The 17,871-nt window shown below is 40.5% G+C and overlaps 1 protein-coding gene across 1 annotated transcript; it reads right to left on the bottom strand.

The window, feature by feature from the left end:
* Positions 1 to 327: 327 nt before the first annotated feature.
* ZNF45 (zinc finger protein 45) lies at positions 328 to 14,917 on the bottom strand. Its single transcript, XM_008570952.1, has 7 exons — positions 14,851 to 14,917; positions 10,099 to 10,255; positions 9,938 to 10,009; positions 8,639 to 8,685; positions 7,624 to 7,750; positions 6,853 to 6,948; positions 328 to 2,941 (listed from the first exon to the last, which is right to left on the bottom strand). Exons 4-7 carry the CDS (start codon positions 8,651 to 8,653, stop codon positions 1,128 to 1,130), a joined length of 2,052 nt encoding a protein of 683 aa, XP_008569174.1. The 5' UTR covers positions 8,654 to 8,685; positions 9,938 to 10,009; positions 10,099 to 10,255; positions 14,851 to 14,917; the 3' UTR covers positions 328 to 1,127.
* Positions 14,918 to 17,871: the final 2,954 nt, after the last annotated feature.

Raw genomic sequence — 17,871 nt, 5'->3', positions numbered from 1 at the left:
TTTTCATTGATGCCTCATATCTTATGGGAAAAAAATTTTTTATTGTGAATGATGAATTTTGTCAAATGCTTTCTCTGAATCCGCTGAGATGATCATATTTCATCATAAGAATCCAGACACCAAAAGAGTACATACTGAATTCATAAAAATTTTTTATTGTGAATGATGAATTTTGTCAAATGCTTTCTCTGAATCCACTGAGATGATCATATTTCATCATAAGAATCCAGACACCAAAAGAGTACATACTGAATTCATATGAAGCTCAGGAACAGACCTAATTAATTTATGGTACAGAAACCATAATACTTGGCACTGGAGGTGGGGTTGACTGGAAATGGATACAGGAAACTTTCTGGTTTAAAAAAAATATTGTATACTTTGATCTTGGTGATGATTACACAAGTCCATACATTTGTTAAAATTCATGAAGCCATAAACTTAAGATTGATGCATGCTACTGCATGCAAAGTATACCTCAGTAAAGTACTGTTTGCATACAAAAGTGCTGGTCACAAGCCACAGAACTGATTTCTGGACCCACTAAAGGGTTGCAACCTTCATTTTGATAAATACTAGTTCCACAGGGCCTGCAGGACTGGGAAAATTAGCTTGTATGAATAACTTAAATGTACTCCAATCCTTGAATTCCTCTTCCGAGTATAATTTTATAAAAACTTTGAGATAAACTGAATAAAATTTTCAAATATGACTGAATTTCAAAAATGACAGTAATTTCAAACATTACTGAAAACTTACAATATGTTAGGCACTGAAAAGGCAGAGTAGATTTGGCAGTCAACAAAGTAAGTCCCTACTCTCTTGGAGCTTATATTCTAGTGGAATAGAATTTGGCATTCCCATCTTCGTACTTCTGTTAACTCCAGATCAGACTCATCCTTCCTGAGCCTCTTGTCTGCATGTATCTGCTAAGGGTCTGGGTTCTGAATGAAATACATGTCTCCACTCTCACAAGGCCTCTCTGCTGTGTGGTCTTCTGACCACTGTGGCATGTCAAACTCTGGCTGAAATACTGATACTTTTATGAAACAAAAGCTTTATCTCCTCTAACAGCTATGATAATTAAAATAGTTCAGCACCCATTTAAGACATTAAAACATATCACTTTATAGGGCTTCTTTCCTATGTGAGTCCTCTGCTGAAGGAAAGTCCTTGTCACCCTCATCATCAGCATGAACTCGCTGATGAATTATAAGACTTGAGCTCCAACTGAAGCCCTTCCCACACTCATCACACTTGTATGGTTTTTCTCCAGTGTGAACTCTCTGGTGGGCTTGAAGGTAGGAGCTCCAACTGAAGACCTTCCCACATTCCTCACATTTGTATGGTCTCTCTCCTGTGTGAACTCTCTGGTGGGCTTGAAGGTAGGATCTCTGTCTAAAGCGCTTACCACACACATCGCATCGGTATGGTTTTTCTCCTGTGTGGACACCACGATGAGCCAGAAAATTTGAGGCCCGACAGAAGCCCTTCCCACACTCCTCACATTGGTATGGTTTCTCTCCAGTGTGGCACCTCTGATGGGCTTGAAGCTGGGAACCCACACTGAAGCCCTTCCCACACTCAGCACACTGATATGGTTTCTCTCCAGTGTGCACTCTCTGATGCACTTGAAGACTTGAGAACTGACTGAAGGCCTTGCCACACTTCTCACACTTGTAGGGTTTCTCTCCTGTGTGAATTCTACAATGAACATTAAGATCTGAACTCCGACTAAAGCCCTTCCCACATGTACCACATTTGTATGGTTTCTCTCCAGTGTGGCCTCTTTGATGGGCCAGAAGGTTTGAGGCCTGACTGAAGCCCTTACCACACTCCTCACATTTATAGGGTTTTTCACCTGTATGAACTCTAAAATGAATGTTAAAATCTGAGCTACGACTGAAGCCCTTACCACATGCATCACATTGATATGGTTTCTCTCCAGTATGGCCTCTCTGATGGTCCAGAAGATTCGAGGCCCGACAGAAGCCCTTCCCACACTCCTCACATTTGTATGGTTTTTCCCCAGTATGGCTTATCTGATGGGCTTGAAGGTGTGAACCCACACTAAAGCCTTTCCCACACTCTTCACATTTATAAGGTTTCTCTCCCGTGTGGATTCTACAATGAATGTTAAGGTGTGAGCTGTAACTAAAGCCCTTGCCACATGCATTGCATTTGTATGGTTTCTCTCCAGTGTGGATTCGCTGATGAGCCTGCAGTCGTGAACGCCAACTAAAGCCCTTTCCACACTCTTCACATTTATAAGGTTTCGTTCCAGCATGGACTCTTTGATGGACTTGAAGATACGAGCTCTGACTGAAGCCCACCCCACACTCCTCACATTTGTAGGGTTTTTCTCCTCTATGGACTATTGGAGGAGCTTGACAATGTGAGCTTTTCCTGACGCTCCTCCCACGCTCCTCATATTTGTATGAATTATCTCCAGTGGGAACTCTCTGATGATAGTGAAGACGTGATCTCTGACTGAAACCCTTACACAATGCATCATGTTTGTATTTCTCTCTACTGTGGACTCTCTGATGGGCTTGAAGACTTGAAAACCGACGAAAGGCATTATCACATTTTTCACATTTGTAGAGCTTCTCTCCTGCATGGGCCCTCTGGTTAATTTGAAGATGAGAGTCCCTAATAAAACTTTTCTCACACCCCTCCCCTTTGTACAGTTTTTCACCAGTGTGGACTCTGTGGTGGACTTGAAGATGTGAACTCGGGTTACTGAACTCCTCATCTTTATAGAGTACGTCACCTTGTTTTCCCAACTGAGAGCCAGTTCCTTGAATATTTATCATGGAATCTTGACACCTGGCTAACTCCCTTGTAATATGCTGCCAGATTTGTGAGCAGAAAAGCTCTTCTTGTGGCAGGTATCTTAATCCTACTTCTTGCAGAGTCTTCTCGTTTAGATTCTTGCCTCCTAAAAGGATAAAGAGAATTCGGAGATGGAGCATGTAAACACTTGGTTCAAAGATGTCAAGGTTATAAACTTACACCCACAGCCCAGTGCTTTATTGAACAGGAGAAGGTTCTGTTTTTCTTTATCATCATGTATCAAGTTATCTGATTTACATACCCCCAGAAGCGAAGAGGCAATCCAACAGGCTCCCATTCACTCCCCATGTACATTAGTAAGATCCCATTAGAATCACATTAAATTTCATAAGTGAGCTACAAGTAAGAAATCTGGTGGCTGCAGAGCAAAAAGAAAAAACTTTACCAAGAAGTTGCACCTTTCTAAAAGCTTTGTCTTTTTTTGCTCAGTAGGTGTTTAATACGGCTTCCACATAATTCTGCCTATTGCATGGACATCTGAACAATGCAGCACTGCTCAAAGTGTCTCGTAAAACCCCTACAGATAGATTACCAGAAGATTTTGACACAGCAATGTCAAAAACCTTTGCCTTGGATTATCTCATTGGAAGTTTACATCAACGTTAGGAGCCTCTGAGGCACTAAACAGGTTGGAAAGACATGTTTGGAAGAAAATACCTTACCACCTGATGGAGTTTGGATGTGTTGTCCCCTCCAAAACTCATGTGGAAATTTGATCCCCAATGTGGAAGTGTTGGAAACTGATTGAATCATGGGGGAGTATCCCTCATGAATGGATTAATGCTCTCCCTGGAGGAGGAGGGAGTAATGAGTGAGATCTCGCTCTATGGTTGTTCATAGGACCCTGGCACCACCTCTCCCTCTCTCCCTTGCTTCCTCTCTTGCCATGTGATCTGCTTGTACCTGTTGGCTGCCTGCTGCTTTCCACCATGAGTAGAAGCAGCCTGAGGCCTGTGCCAGACGCAGCTGTCCCAGAATCGTAAGCCAAATAAATCTCTGTTCTTTATACATTACCCAGTTTCAGGTACTTCTGTTATAGCAACATAAAAGGGACTAAAACGCCACCTGTGTGCCTAAAGTTCAGAATGTAGACAGTGGGAAGAGGCTACAGTAATAACATACATTATATAACCGAAAACTTGATATCAGATAAAGTTTCTATAACCAGGGGGAAAAATGTGAAGACTTAGAAGCTAATTTTTTACAACAGAGCAAGAACTTGTGAGGAGAAAACAGATATGGCAATAATACAGATTCTCAAAGTCAACACTGGACAAGAAAAGTTATGTTTTCCTTGAAACTCTGTTCTACCAATTAGCCATATGGCTTGCTCTTCTCTTCTTTAAGTCACTCTTCAATTATCATCTTATCAGTGAGGCCTCTTTTTTTTTTTTTCCTTTTCTGTCTTTTTTTTTCGTGACCAGCAACGGATCGCAACCCTCAGTGTCGTGCCCGTACCGGACCGGGACCGGCAACGGGATCGCAACCCTCGGTGTTGCGCCCGCACCTCACTCAGCCAGTGAGCGGTCGGTCTGTATGTGGGATCCGAACCCTCGGCGGGAGCGCCGCTGCGCTCCCAAGCGGCGCACTGTAGCAGTGCGCCACCTGGCCGGCCCCGAAGTGAGGCCTCTTTTACCATCCAATATCAAATTATAAATTCTCCACATCCACCCCATACCCCTGGCAATTTCCATTTACCTGCTTTGTTTTTAAGCCACTGTCAAATGATTAAGGAAGGTATCAATTCCTTAATCAAACAATTAAATTGTTCAAATGGAAATTTATATTGTAATGATGGAAAATTGAAAAAAATGGGCAGGCCCGGTGGCACACTGCTACAGTGCGCCGCTTGGGAGCGTGGCGGCGCTCCCGCCGAGGGTTCGGATCCCACATACAGACCGGTTCCCGCTCACTGGCTGAGTGAGGTGCGGGCGCAGCACCGAGGGTTGCGATCCCGTAGCCGGTCCCGGTCCGGTACGGGCGCGACACTGAGGGTTGCGGTCCATTGCCGGACACGAAAAAAGACAAAAGGGGAACAAAAAAAAAAAAAAGAAAAGAAAATTGAAAAAAATAATATATAAATGTGTTTCCCTTAAGTTCATGCCTACATAGTTTATTGTTTTTGTATATATTTTGCAAGTTATCATTTTAAAGTGTGATTTTTTTTTTTTTTTTGTCTTCCTGAGGATGCATCAATTTGAGGAGGGCCATTTCTTGATTCCACCCAGGTTGTAACATTTCCAGTTGAAAATGACATTAGGCCTTTATTAGAATTAAGAGAAAACTGTTTAAGACTTCCTTTTTTAACATGTGTTTATTTAATAGCTATCTATCTTCTATGATATTTATTTATTTAATGGCTAATTTTGTAGAAAATAAAGGCATGGCCATACATACCATATTCTGGAATAGGGATGACTAAAATAATAGATAATATTCTTTGAAAGAGGTGGATAGCTGCTACAAGGAAAATCTTTGAAAGGAAAGACTAACGTGAAAGTTAGTTATTTTCTGAAAAGTTTTCTTTCCTTACATATAGACATTTTCTTGTATAGGGGACTTGCCTAAAAAGTGGTTATGAGAATCTTTATTTTAAAAAGTAGTCTTCATCAAATGAGTATGATTCACTACTAAAGAGTACAGAAAAGCCACAAGGGGGAAATGATATTCAATTTGGTTAAAATTACAAAGCTGAGCTTTCATTAGATGTGCATGCTATGGTCTAAATGTATGTACACCTCCAAAATTCATATGTTGGAATTCCAACTCCCAAGGTGATGGTATTAGGGCAGTGATTAGGTCATGAGGGCAGCCCTTGTGAATGGAATTAGTGACCTTATAAAAAAAAGCCTAAAGCCCCTTATCCCTTCCACCATGTGAGGACATAACACAGAAAGAAGGTGCCATCTGTGAACCAGAAAGCAGGCCTTCACCAGACACCAAATCTGCTGTTACCTTTAACTTGGACTTCCCAGCCTCCAGAACTGTCAGAAATAAATTTCTGCTATTTAGAACCCATCTAATCTTAGGTATTTTGTTATAGCAGCCCAGACAAACTAACACAATGGGTTAATGAATTTATACTTACACATACCCAAAAGCAACAAATAAATTAGTATTAGATTGAACAATCATCAAGGAAAAATAGTGCTTGACTATGCCTTCATCACACATTTTTGTTTACCAACCGTTAAGATCTCCATGACTAATGGAAAAATGTCCCTGTAACCATTATTAACTCATTCACTCACTCAACAAATATTTACCGCAAATTTGCTCTCTGCCAGGTCTGTTCTATATACTGAGGATATAGCAATAAACAAAACAGACAAAATTTCTCCTCTCCTGAGATTACATTTCAGGGGGAATGTAGTAAGACAAGTAAACAAAAATATATGTTAATATGGTTAAGTGGTGATCAGTGCTTAGATGTAAAACAAAACAGGGTAAGGGAAAGAGGAATGAAGGAATAAGAAGGTATAAGTAACAGAGTCATCATGAGAGGCCTTTCTTATGTTGTTACATCTGAGAAGAGACCTAAATGAAGTAAGGGAGGGACCAAGAGGATGGCAGAGTGAAAGACCACTGCTGACAGAAAGAAGCTCAAGTAGCATATGAAGAGGCAGGAGCATCCTTGGCCTAGTAAAGAGGCCAGTGTGGATGGAACTGACTGACACAGGGGGAAATTACATGTTGTATTTACAGAGGGATGGCGGAAGAGGGAGGAGCAGACACATGGAACATTATAAGCCACTTTACCTGAATTTTTCTCTGAATCAAATATCCTTTTGGAGCTTTTGAGCAGAGGAATGACATGATCTAACATTCAAAAGAATCAATTCAAGTGGAGAACAGATTATAAAAGAGCAAGATTGAAGAGTAAGAGGAGCAAAAAGACTGCTGCAGGAATCCACAGACAAGGCATAGGCTTCTACCAGTGCCAAAGCTGTGGAGGTGACGAGAAGCAGGATAGACTCAGAGTCACATGACTCTCACCTGAGAAGTTATTGCTCTGGTTTGTCATCTTCATCATCCAAGGCTTTTCTTCTCTCTCTAACTGAGATATAACATCTGGTGTGAAGGACTGATGCCCTGTGAAAAGATAAGGATAAATATTTAAAATTAAAACATTAGACGGCAAAATTACTAAAAAGTGTCATTCTCACTGTATCATCTTAATTAATTTTGGTCATCAAAATTAGTGTCTTCCAAATTTTAATTTCTTCATTTTGGTTATCAAAATTAGTGTTTTCCAAATTTTAATCAGGAACCATTGGAGGAAATACATTTTATGCATTTACCAAGATATGCATGAGACCCAAGATTTGCAGAGGTAAGTATAAATTACTGGAAAAAAAAGTCTGTTTGCATCACACCCTCTCCACTGTCTCTCAAACTCTTCTTGGCAATAGGCTATAGTTGTTGCTGCAATGTGCAGTTATTGCCAAGGGCTCTGATATTTTCTACCCTATTTTTTGTCATTAAAAAATGCTGGTACAATTCACTAAACGTGCATCATGACCCACTAATTAGAAATAACCACAGTTTAAGAAAGGACAAAAGTATATATCAGTCATGCTGTCAACTTGCAGTTCATTAACAAAATACAAACTTTAGCCAAGGAGAAAGACTGAAAAAATTCCCTATCTGTGTCTCGTGATGATTAGAAAACTGGAAACCAGTTTAAGAGCTCCAAAGCCCTGTATATCCAAGGACAGAAAGACAACACAGGGAGCTAATGTTCAGCTAGAGAGTGCCTGTCCTCACCCACTGAGACCACATTCCTGAAGTTCTCCAGCATTACATCTTGGTACAGCTTCCTCTGGGCAGAGTCCAGTAGCCCCAGCTCCTCCTCAGTGAAGATCACAGCCACATCCCTGAATGTCACTGCCTCCTACAACATTAAACACACAAAACCTCAAACTTATAACCAACCTCCACTAGAAGGGCAGCATTGAGAAAAGTGGAAAGAATGTGTAGGAAGTGGTTCCCGATTCTGAGATCAGAGTCAACTTTACTATAATACAGTTAAGCAATTCCAATAATGCACATTACATTTTAGATTTTTTCATTTCATAATAAATGCTGAAATATCTATGTAAAAATTTGTTTTATGTTTGAAATACCCAGGGTATCACATATCTTTTCAATTTAGTGTTCCTAAAACATCGGGAACAAACAATGACAAAATTTCAAATTCTTTTTTGGGGAAAATGGTTATATATAGGAAAACTGTTAGTACAGTGTTCCTTCAAAGAGTAAAAATTCTAAAATACCTAAATGTTCAGGAATGGGAAAAAATTGCTACACACACACACACACACACACACACACACACACACACACACACACACAACCCCTCAGAATTCATGAATTCAAGGGGATATGATGCAGCCATTAAAAATGTAGGGCATATAATATTAATCAGAAAAGATATAATTTGAGAATTTTATCTATATAATGATTACAAATATATAGTTATGAATACACGAGGGAAAGAACATGGAAAAATAAAATCAATTTTGTAAGGAAAATAGAAAAATGGCAGATTTTTTTCATTGTTATTGACTTTCTACTCTCATTTGTGAAATTATAAGAAATGATAAAATAAAACAACAAAAATTAAACTACATTAAAATAAAAAGTAGCAAGCATCTAGCACATGAGGGGTTCTCAAATGCCTATTGGTCTCCTTAAGCCTTCCCAAGAAAAAGAAACAAGATGTGTGTAATCTTTGAGAAATAAGATGACAATAAAACCCAGAAAAGCAAGCTCAACTAACCTTGAACTTGGTCATTTCGTCCTCCTCCTTCTGGGGAAGGGCTGAGTCTTAGGAAGCCATATGTGGGAAGGAGAAAAAAGTTATGAGATGTTGCTAACCTATACGGCTGCTTTAGGTGAAATACCAATGGTACCCCTTCCTCAGGGTGGCTTGATGAGCAGAGTGTAGGCTGGATTCCAGACACTGCTCATTCTTTCAACTGAGAGCCCCTGGCAGTGAGTGACCCGCCCAACCATACGTAGTGGCCCTAACACAAGTTCTCCTGTGGCCCTCAGGGTATGATTCTGATTCTAGAGAGGGTGGAAATTGAGAATAAAGTACCCAGCTTAACCAAATAGCCTCTGTGGGCCTAAATGCCTAGGTTCAAAACACTGCTACTTATTAGCTACAAAATCTTGGACAAATTATTAATATTTCTGTGCCTCAATTCTTTTATAAAAATAATTCTTTTATAAAAAGATTTTATAAATTTTATAAAAATTTTTTCTATAAAAATCTCATAGAATTATTGTAAGAATTAAATGAGTAAATGGAAAACTCAAAGAATACTTTCAGGGTACATTATTTCTTAGCTGCAGAAGAGCAGGTAATATTCAGTAACATAAAGCCCATCCTCATAATGGTTTCTATCAACGGAGACTTTAGAGGCTGTTGCTCTGTCACATGAAAATCACCTTTCAACTTTGAAACTCTGAAACATCTGTTATTCTCTCTTGGTTTGTCATACTTAATTTAATGCCTTAGCAATAATATTTAAGATTACACGATGACTTTTTTTTTGGTAAAGATGAAACATAAAATTTACCATCTCAACCATTTCTAAGTGTATAGTTCAGTTAAGTACATTCACATTGCTGCATAATCATCACCACTATCCATCTCCAGAACTTTCTCATCATCCCAAACTGAAGCTCTGTACCCATTAAACAGTAACTCCCCATACTGCCTCACCCAGCCCCTGATTACCATTACTCTACTTTGTCTCTATGAATTTGACTATACAGATGATTGATTTTTAAAAGATATAACACCTTGCAAAATTTACTTTAACATTAGGCCTTTAAAAAGACTCTATCATAGAGATAAAGAAAAATTAATAAAAACCTGTGACTACACAAGATTTATTTAACCATAATTTTAATAATCGATATGTCATTGAAATTAACAAGCTATAATAATCATAGTAGTGATAAAAACAACAGAAAATGGTAGTGTTTAACATTAAATGAACATTAAGCACATGTTAGGGGACCTGGAAAGCATTTGGCAAGCAGCTTCATTAAGGTACCTCAAACTTACCTATGAAGAAGCTACTGTTGTATTAGTCGTATGACCTTGGTCCAATCACCTAAACTTCTGTGCTATCCTCAGCTATAAGAAAAAGATAAAAACAGAATGTTAATCATAGGATTATCGTGGGAATAAATGAGTGAATTTATGCAGTGCCCCTGGCATAGTACCTGGCATTTTAGGAAGTTCTCAATAAATGATGATTCAACTGTTGTATCCATTTAACAGGTGAGGAAGCTGAGACTTGGTGAGGTCAAGAGGCAAGAGTGGTAAGTGAATCCAGCTCTCACACTAGAGCCAGTATTCTAAATCTCGTCTCTCTTGCTTCTAAAGACAAAAACAAGCAGATGGGAGTGTAAGGTCTCACGAAAAGAGAAATGAGAGCTTGAGAGCTAGGATAAAAGACATGGAAACAGGGAGCCGACTCTGAAACCGAAGGACATGCTTGAGGGAGAAGAGAACGGAGTTGTGAGGAGTGTATGCTCTGGAAGCAGCCCACCAGTATTTGAACACTGGCATCTCCAACTTGCTAGTACTTTGTGCCTCAATATCTAATCTATAAATTGGGGATAATAATAATAACACCAACTTCATAATTGCCTATGTAACAATATACATAAAACATTTGGAACAGTGTCTGGCAGTTTAAACATTCAATACAAGTTACCTATATATCTATATGGCTGCTTTACATTAAATAGTCAAGGAGCCCCTTCCTCAATGTATGGACTGAATGTTTGTGTCTCCTCAAAATTCATAGGTTGAATCCCTAAAGTGATGGTCTTGGGAGATGGGGCCTTTGGGAGGTAATGAAGTCATGAGGATGGAGCCCCCATGATGGGATTAGTGTCCTTACCAGAAAAGGAAGCGAGCCAGCTCTCTCTCTTACTCTCCCTGGCTCTCCCATACAAGGATACAAGAAGACAGCTTCTGCAAATCAGGAAGAGCAGCTTCACCAAACACCAAATTTACTGATGCCTTAAATCTTAGACTTCCAAGCCTCCAGAACTATGAGAAATAAATGTTTTTTGTTTAAACTGCCCAGTCTAACTGGTGTTTTTGTTACTGCAGCCTAAACTAACACACCTGAGGTAGCTATATGGCTGCACACAGCTTGATAAGCAGAGCGTGGACTGGATTCCAGATACCATTTGACCCTTCAACCAAAAGCCCCTGCACAGTGAACAACCCACCCAACCACACACAGTGGCCCTAAAACAGGTTCTCCTTGTAACTCTCAAGGTATGATTCTGATTCTAAAGACGGTGGAAATTGAAAGTAAAATACCCAAATTAAGTGATTAGTATTAGTTATTGTTTAATTTATTATTGATGAGTCAATTATTATTAAGTCCTCCTACTGCAGATACAAGAACCCTACTATTGAACCCTACTATATTGGCAGGGGGATCATTCCATCATCTCTGGGGGAAAAGGGATAATTAGTAAATCAACCATCTGTCTTGTGATTAACGCTTATTTAGTTTTATATCCTAAACACCTAAAACAGTACCTGTAACAACTGCTCAGCAGAACTGATTTAAAGAATGAATAAACCCACCACCAGAGAGACAGGCAAAGGCACATGGAAAGACTAGTCTAGTTGGTCTAAGGTCTCTTTGAGTTGTAAAATTCTGAGGCTGACCCCAATTGGGAGGATTTGGAGAGGAGGGTCTTATTTGCAAGCTTTTCCTCTAGGTCTTTCACAATATTTGCTGTCCTCAGGCAAGATTAAGGAAAGCACTGAAGGACTTGACTCAAAGAAAGGAAAGTAAGAAGATTCTTTTTGTGTTGGAAACAGTCAAGCTTTTCCTCTAGGTCTTTCACAATATTTGCTGTCCTCAGGCAAGATTAAGGACAGCACTGAAGGACTTGACTCAAAGAAAGGAAAGTAAGAAGATTCTTTTTGTGTTGGAAACAGATTACTCTCCCAGCAGATAAGAGGAGGTCTGAGAGGGAATAGGTTGGGGCCAGAGAGACTTAGAAGGGCCATGCCAAGAACCACTTCCTTCTTTATTCAAGTCATTACCTCAAACAGTTCCTCCCTGGCCAACCTATAGATAATTTCAATCTCCTAATCATACCCCAACACTTCCTATCCCCCATCCTTGCTTAATTCTTTTCTCTTAGCATTTATCATTCTCTAACATCTTACCAAGTTTTTTACTTATTTATATTCATTACATCTGTCCTACAGGGAGTTTTGTTTCCTGCTGCATCCCCAACACCTACTATGCTGCTGCAAGCACTTGGAAAATCTGTGTTAGTGACTTAATGAATATGTGATAGATACATCATGTAGATCAGGTCCTCATTATTTATCTCCTGAATTGTTCATTCAACATATAATTATTGAAAGCTGACTCTGTGCCAGCCGAGGTACTAGACATGAAAGATACAGCAATAAACAAAGTAGAGACCTTGATCTCATGGAGCTGGGGTTATAACGTGTACAAAGGCATAACAAACCAACAATATACACTGAAAGATGCTTTAAAGAACAGTAAGGCAGGGTAAAGGGATAAGAAGAGATGGAAGGAGGGGCTATTACAGAATAAGTTTTCATAATCTGCTTGCGCTGCTATAACAAAATACCACACTGAGTAATTTATAGAAAATAGAAATTTATTTCTCACAGTTCTGAAGGCTGGGAAGTCTAAGATCAAGGCTCTAGCAGATCATGTGTCTGATGAGGGTTTTCTTGCTATGTTGTCACATGGCAAAAGAGCAAAAGAGTAAGAGAGGCAAACTCTCCCTGAAGCCTCTTTTATTAGAGCTCCCTCATGACTTAATCACTTCCCAAAAGGCCCAATTTCCTAATACCACCACAATGGGGATTAAGTTTCAACACATGAATTTTAGGGGACATTCAGACATATCAGGCAGGGATTCCTTCCTCACCAGTGTGGTGAATAGGTGATTGTAATAATATCTGAATTACCTGTAAAACTATAATAAAGCACACAGAAGCTCAAGCTCACTGAAGGATTTTAAGGCCTGGTGTCTATATGTTTTTACCAAGTTCCCCAGGTGATTCTGATGTGAGCACAATTCAAGAACCACTGTATTTTTCTATACTGCCTCTCAAGGAATTGATGGAACTAGGCACTGAGAAAGCCAGGAGCAGGTATAGGCACTCAGGGCTCCTGATTTCCAGCGTCCCACTTCTCTCCATTACAAGATGCCCTTGGAGCTCTCTCTAAGAGGAAAGAGCAGCAGAATGACTGGTAAATGCCCTTGGAAGCAAATTCTCGAGTGAAGAGGGAGGCTAGCTTCCCTTTAGACCACTGCTATTCAATAGAAATAAAATGCAAGCTGTATGTGTAACTTAACATTTTCTTGTAGCCACATTTAAAAAGATAAAAGGAAGCAGTGAGCTTAATTTTAACAATATATTTTCTTTAACCCAATATATCCAAAATATTATCACTTGAACTTGTAATAATATAAAAATTATTGAGATATTCTACACTCTTTTTTTTTTCATACTAAGTCTTTGAAATCCACTGTGTCTTACACTTATATATCTCAGTTCAGATTAGCCACATTTCAGGTGCTCAATAGTCGCATGTGGCTAATGGCTACAATATTGGATAGCACAGGTTTAGACCTTTTTATTCAAGTGACAGTGACCATATAATCATCCCTCAGGGACCCTCTAAGTTCAAAAGACAGCAAATTACTGCTAGTTATAGGTTTATACAATGGTTATAGAAAGTATTCATTTTTGTTCAAGTGTAAGGTGGGGAAAAAAGAATACTTAAAATATACCTTTGCCCCTTCAATAACTTGTGCATTTTTCATGTTGCATACTTATCTGTAGTAGATAAGAGACAATTTTAGTCTGAAATACATAGAGAACTTACTATGTGCCAGACACTATTTCAAGCACTTGACATAACCTTTCCCTTTTAATCTTCACAGAAACTTTAGGAGGTAGGTATTGATATTATCCCTACTTGACAGATAAGAAAATCGAGGCACGGAGATGTTAAGTAATTTGTGCAAGGTTATCCAGTCACTGAGTGCTTGAGCTAGGTTTCCAACCTTGCCACTGAGGCTTGATCTTGGCTCTGCCCCTTGCTCATTGTGCCACCAGGTCATTTATTTAACTTCTCTGTGCCTGTGTTTTCACCTTCAAGAATAGGTTTATCATGAAAAATAAATGAGTTAGCACATGTAAAGTATTGGAAATTCTCTTAGTCAGAAGAAGCACCCAACAAATAGCTGTTTTCATTATCCCTATTATCATCTCCATGCAATAAGCAAAATATTGAACATTGATGTTGATTTGTCTCTAAAGGAATTTGGTTTTTTTTTTTTTTTTTCCTTTTTTTTGTCTTTTCTCGTGTCCGGCAACAGATCGCAACCCTCAGTGTCGCGCCCGTACCGGACCGGGACTGGCTACGGGATCGCAACCCTCGGTGTTGCGCCCGCACCTCGCTCAGCCAGTGAGCGGGAACCAGTCTGTATGTGGGGATCCGAACCCTCGGTGGGAGCGCCGCTGCGCTCCCAAGCAGCGCACTGTAGCAGTGCGCCACTGGGCCGGCCCCTAAAGGAATGCGCTCCCAAGCAGCGCACTGTAGCAGTGCGCCACTGGGCCGGCCCCTAAAGGAATGCGCTCCCAAGCAGCGCACTGTAGCAGTGCGCCACTGGGCCGGCCCCTAAAGGAATGCGCTCCCAAGCAGCGCACTGTAGCAGTGCGCCACTGGGCCGGCCCCTAAAGGAATTTGTTTTAGATCATGACAATATTATCTGTAATTGCACATCAACTTTGGAATACTTTGAACATTTTGATGGATTCTACAGCCCAGTGAGATAAAGGACAAGAATTTGGATAATCTTTCTATTTTGTTCTCTAATCCCAAGCTGTAGCACTGAACTTCCAGCTGCCTGTTAGACAGCTACATGAATCACACTTACTCTTTGAGCAACTCCTTTGTGCCAACTTCTCGCTGGACACGCTGAGAAGAATATGATGATGTCCATGAAACAGATGTCCCTGCAGCTTAATGGGAGAGAGATAAGAAACCGAGAGTTATGTGCCAATGGTAAGTGCAACTCCAAAGGAGCAACAAAAATTCATCTTCCTTTTCCTAACTGGACCTCTTTCTAGCCCTCTCACATAAGTACCATTCTGATAGGTGCCAAGAGTGAAAACCTTAGAGTTGCTGTTAACATCAGTTATAGGCTGAATTGCATTCCCTCAAAATTCATATGTTGAAATCCTAACCCTCAGTATCTCAGAATGTGACTGTATTTTAAGACAGTGCCTTTAAAGAGATGATTAAGTTAACACAGAAGGACAGCAGGGGAGTTTGCACACAGAGAGAGACTTCAGAGGAAACCAAACCTGCTGACACTTTGATCTTGGACTTCTAGTCTCCAGAACTGTGAGAAAATAAATGTCTGTTTAAGCCATCCAGTCTGTGGTATTTCGTTATGGCAGCCCTGGCAAATGAATACAATCTTCCCTCTCTTGGTCTTCATATATAAACCATTTATGATAATTAATTTATAAGTCCTACTACCTCAACATCTGGGTTTGCTTTAAAATACTCAAGGGAAAAAAAATGTTTGCATGGAGAGGGGAAGAAGCAATAAGATTAGCAAGGATTGAAGCAGGGTTACTGTTACATAGGAGTTCATTTTATTACACTTTGAGTATGTTTGAAAATTTCCATAGTAAAGAACTAAGGAGGTAAAAACCCACTATTAATAGTGTTATAACAATATCATAAAACATAGACAAATACACGTTAAAAAACTGCTAAATAGAAATGCATTAAAATGTTAATAACTATATCCTGGTATAATGGGTAGTGCTTAATGTTTTTCTTTATGTATTTCTGTATTTTCTGAATTCTCTACAATGAGCACACATTTCTATGATCAGAATACAAACTATAATACTGTTTAAAATAAAGTTAAATGAGAATGCTTTCAAAATTTTGTAGAGAAGTCCAAACTCATTAACCTCGCTTTCAAAATCCTCTAAAATAAAATTCCAACCTCCCTCCCAACTTGATTCCAAATGACTCCTCTGCAGCCAGTTTCCTATGGTTAAATATTTATAATGGATTGTTTCTCTATTTTATTTCCTAATTCCAATTTTGGGATTGTAAACTGTGGGACCAAGGATATCCAGAGATATAAGGAACACAAGCTCTAGACACAAATACCACTGTTCTTAATAGCACTGTGACAAAGGATAAGTAACGTAGGCTCTCTCTGTCTCCATTTCCTCATCTGTAAAACAGGGGTAATAACAGTACACACATCATAGGACCTTTGTGAAGGTTAAAACTGTTAATTTTTATAAAGCTCTTAGAATGACACTTAGCACTCAGTGTTTAATTATTATGACCATTACTCATGTCACATATTTTCCCAATTATTCAACAATAACTGAACACCTTTGTAGCAGAAACATTTGCTAATGAGTTAAATACCTTTTCCCACTCGGAACAGAAAGACAAGATGAATGCTAAGTCCTGTCACAGTGGGGCTCTGCTGCCAGGAGAGCCACTCCCTCCTCCCTACAGCCTTCTATCAGAAGTCAGGCGAGGGGAAGGAAAGGAGGCTGGGAGATACCACGATCTTGTCCGTGGTTCTGAAAAATCCGCAGAGGATATCCCGAAAACTCCATCTGTGGATGACGCGCTCTTTCTTAAAAAACAGGTCAGAAGTAGTCCAGGAACAGCCTCCCTTCCTGCAGGGATCAGAAGAGGAACCATTGGTACTTCGAGGTTCTTCCAGAGAAAGGAATATTTTTCTGGTTATTTTAATAGTATTAATATTAACAGCCAACACCTTGCCACCACGCCTACACTATTCTAAACTTTTGTTTGTCCTAGATCACTAATTTTGAAAAGAAATGTATAAGGTAGGCACTCGTAGGATTCCTTTTTACAGAAGAGGAAACTAGGGCACAGAAAGATTAAGTTCTCATCAACGTTATATCGCTAGGAAGCGACAGGGCGTGTGGAAGGTGGGCTAAGGCGGGCTGGGCAGCGGAGAGCCTCAGACGCTGCCCGATCCAGGTCTACCTCCTACCCGGGGGACTAGCGAACCGCCCCAAAGGCAGAGGCAGAGGCTCTGGCGAAGGGAAGGCAAGCGGCCGCCCCCGCCCCTCAACCCTGCCCTCCGCAGCTGGCCGCGGTTTCTCTTCTCGGCGACCGAGGTGCGGGCCCCGCTGATCCTACGACCAGGCCATAAAGGCTGAAAGAGGTCGTGGGGTCCCGAGGCTCACCCACCTTCCTGAAAGGAACGAAGGCCGCGCTCTCCACCTCCAGTGGCGGAAGTGCCTCGCACTAAGCTCACCTGCGGAACTACACTTCCCAGGATCCCCGGGAGGAAAGAAAGCCGCGGCCCCGCCCCCAAGGGCGGAAGTGCCGGCCCCCACACCCACGGCCTGAATCGTGTTCCCGGAATACCCGAGCAGAGCAGGCTTCGCATTCTCGCCCTCAGGGAGCCGAAATGCCACTTAACACTCAGGGCACGGGGTTATAATCCCCTGCTTCCCCGGTGGAGTAAGCAACAAGGCCGCGCTTTCCCGAAGCGGAAGTGCTCCACCCTCCAGAAGTGTGTGGACTACACGTACCAGAATCCTTTGTAGGGCTCAGCTTCCCTCCAGCCTGCGGTTTTCCTTTTGGATTAGCAGGGGGAGTCTAAATCGATGTTTGTAGAGCTCAGTCTGCGTTTTACATTTCCCATTGTCCCCTTTTACACGTGACAAGTTGGCAATGTGGAAAAAATGGGAAATAATTATAAAGGAATTCTATGTGTGAGCTAAAAATAGAGATAATGAAAGGGGCGGGCTTTTGCACTTCCATATGAATTTTACAATCAGCTTGTCAATTTCTACAAATAACCCTGCTAGAATTTTGACTGGGCTTGCATTGAATTTATAGATCCACTTTGGAAGATTGACATTTTTTTTTT

Source organism: Galeopterus variegatus, unplaced genomic scaffold (genome assembly GCF_000696425.1).
Source record: "Galeopterus variegatus unplaced genomic scaffold, G_variegatus-3.0.2 Scaffold647, whole genome shotgun sequence".
NCBI lineage: Eukaryota > Metazoa > Chordata > Mammalia > Dermoptera > Cynocephalidae > Galeopterus > Galeopterus variegatus.
This window is presented reverse-complemented; position numbering and strand designations above follow the sequence as displayed.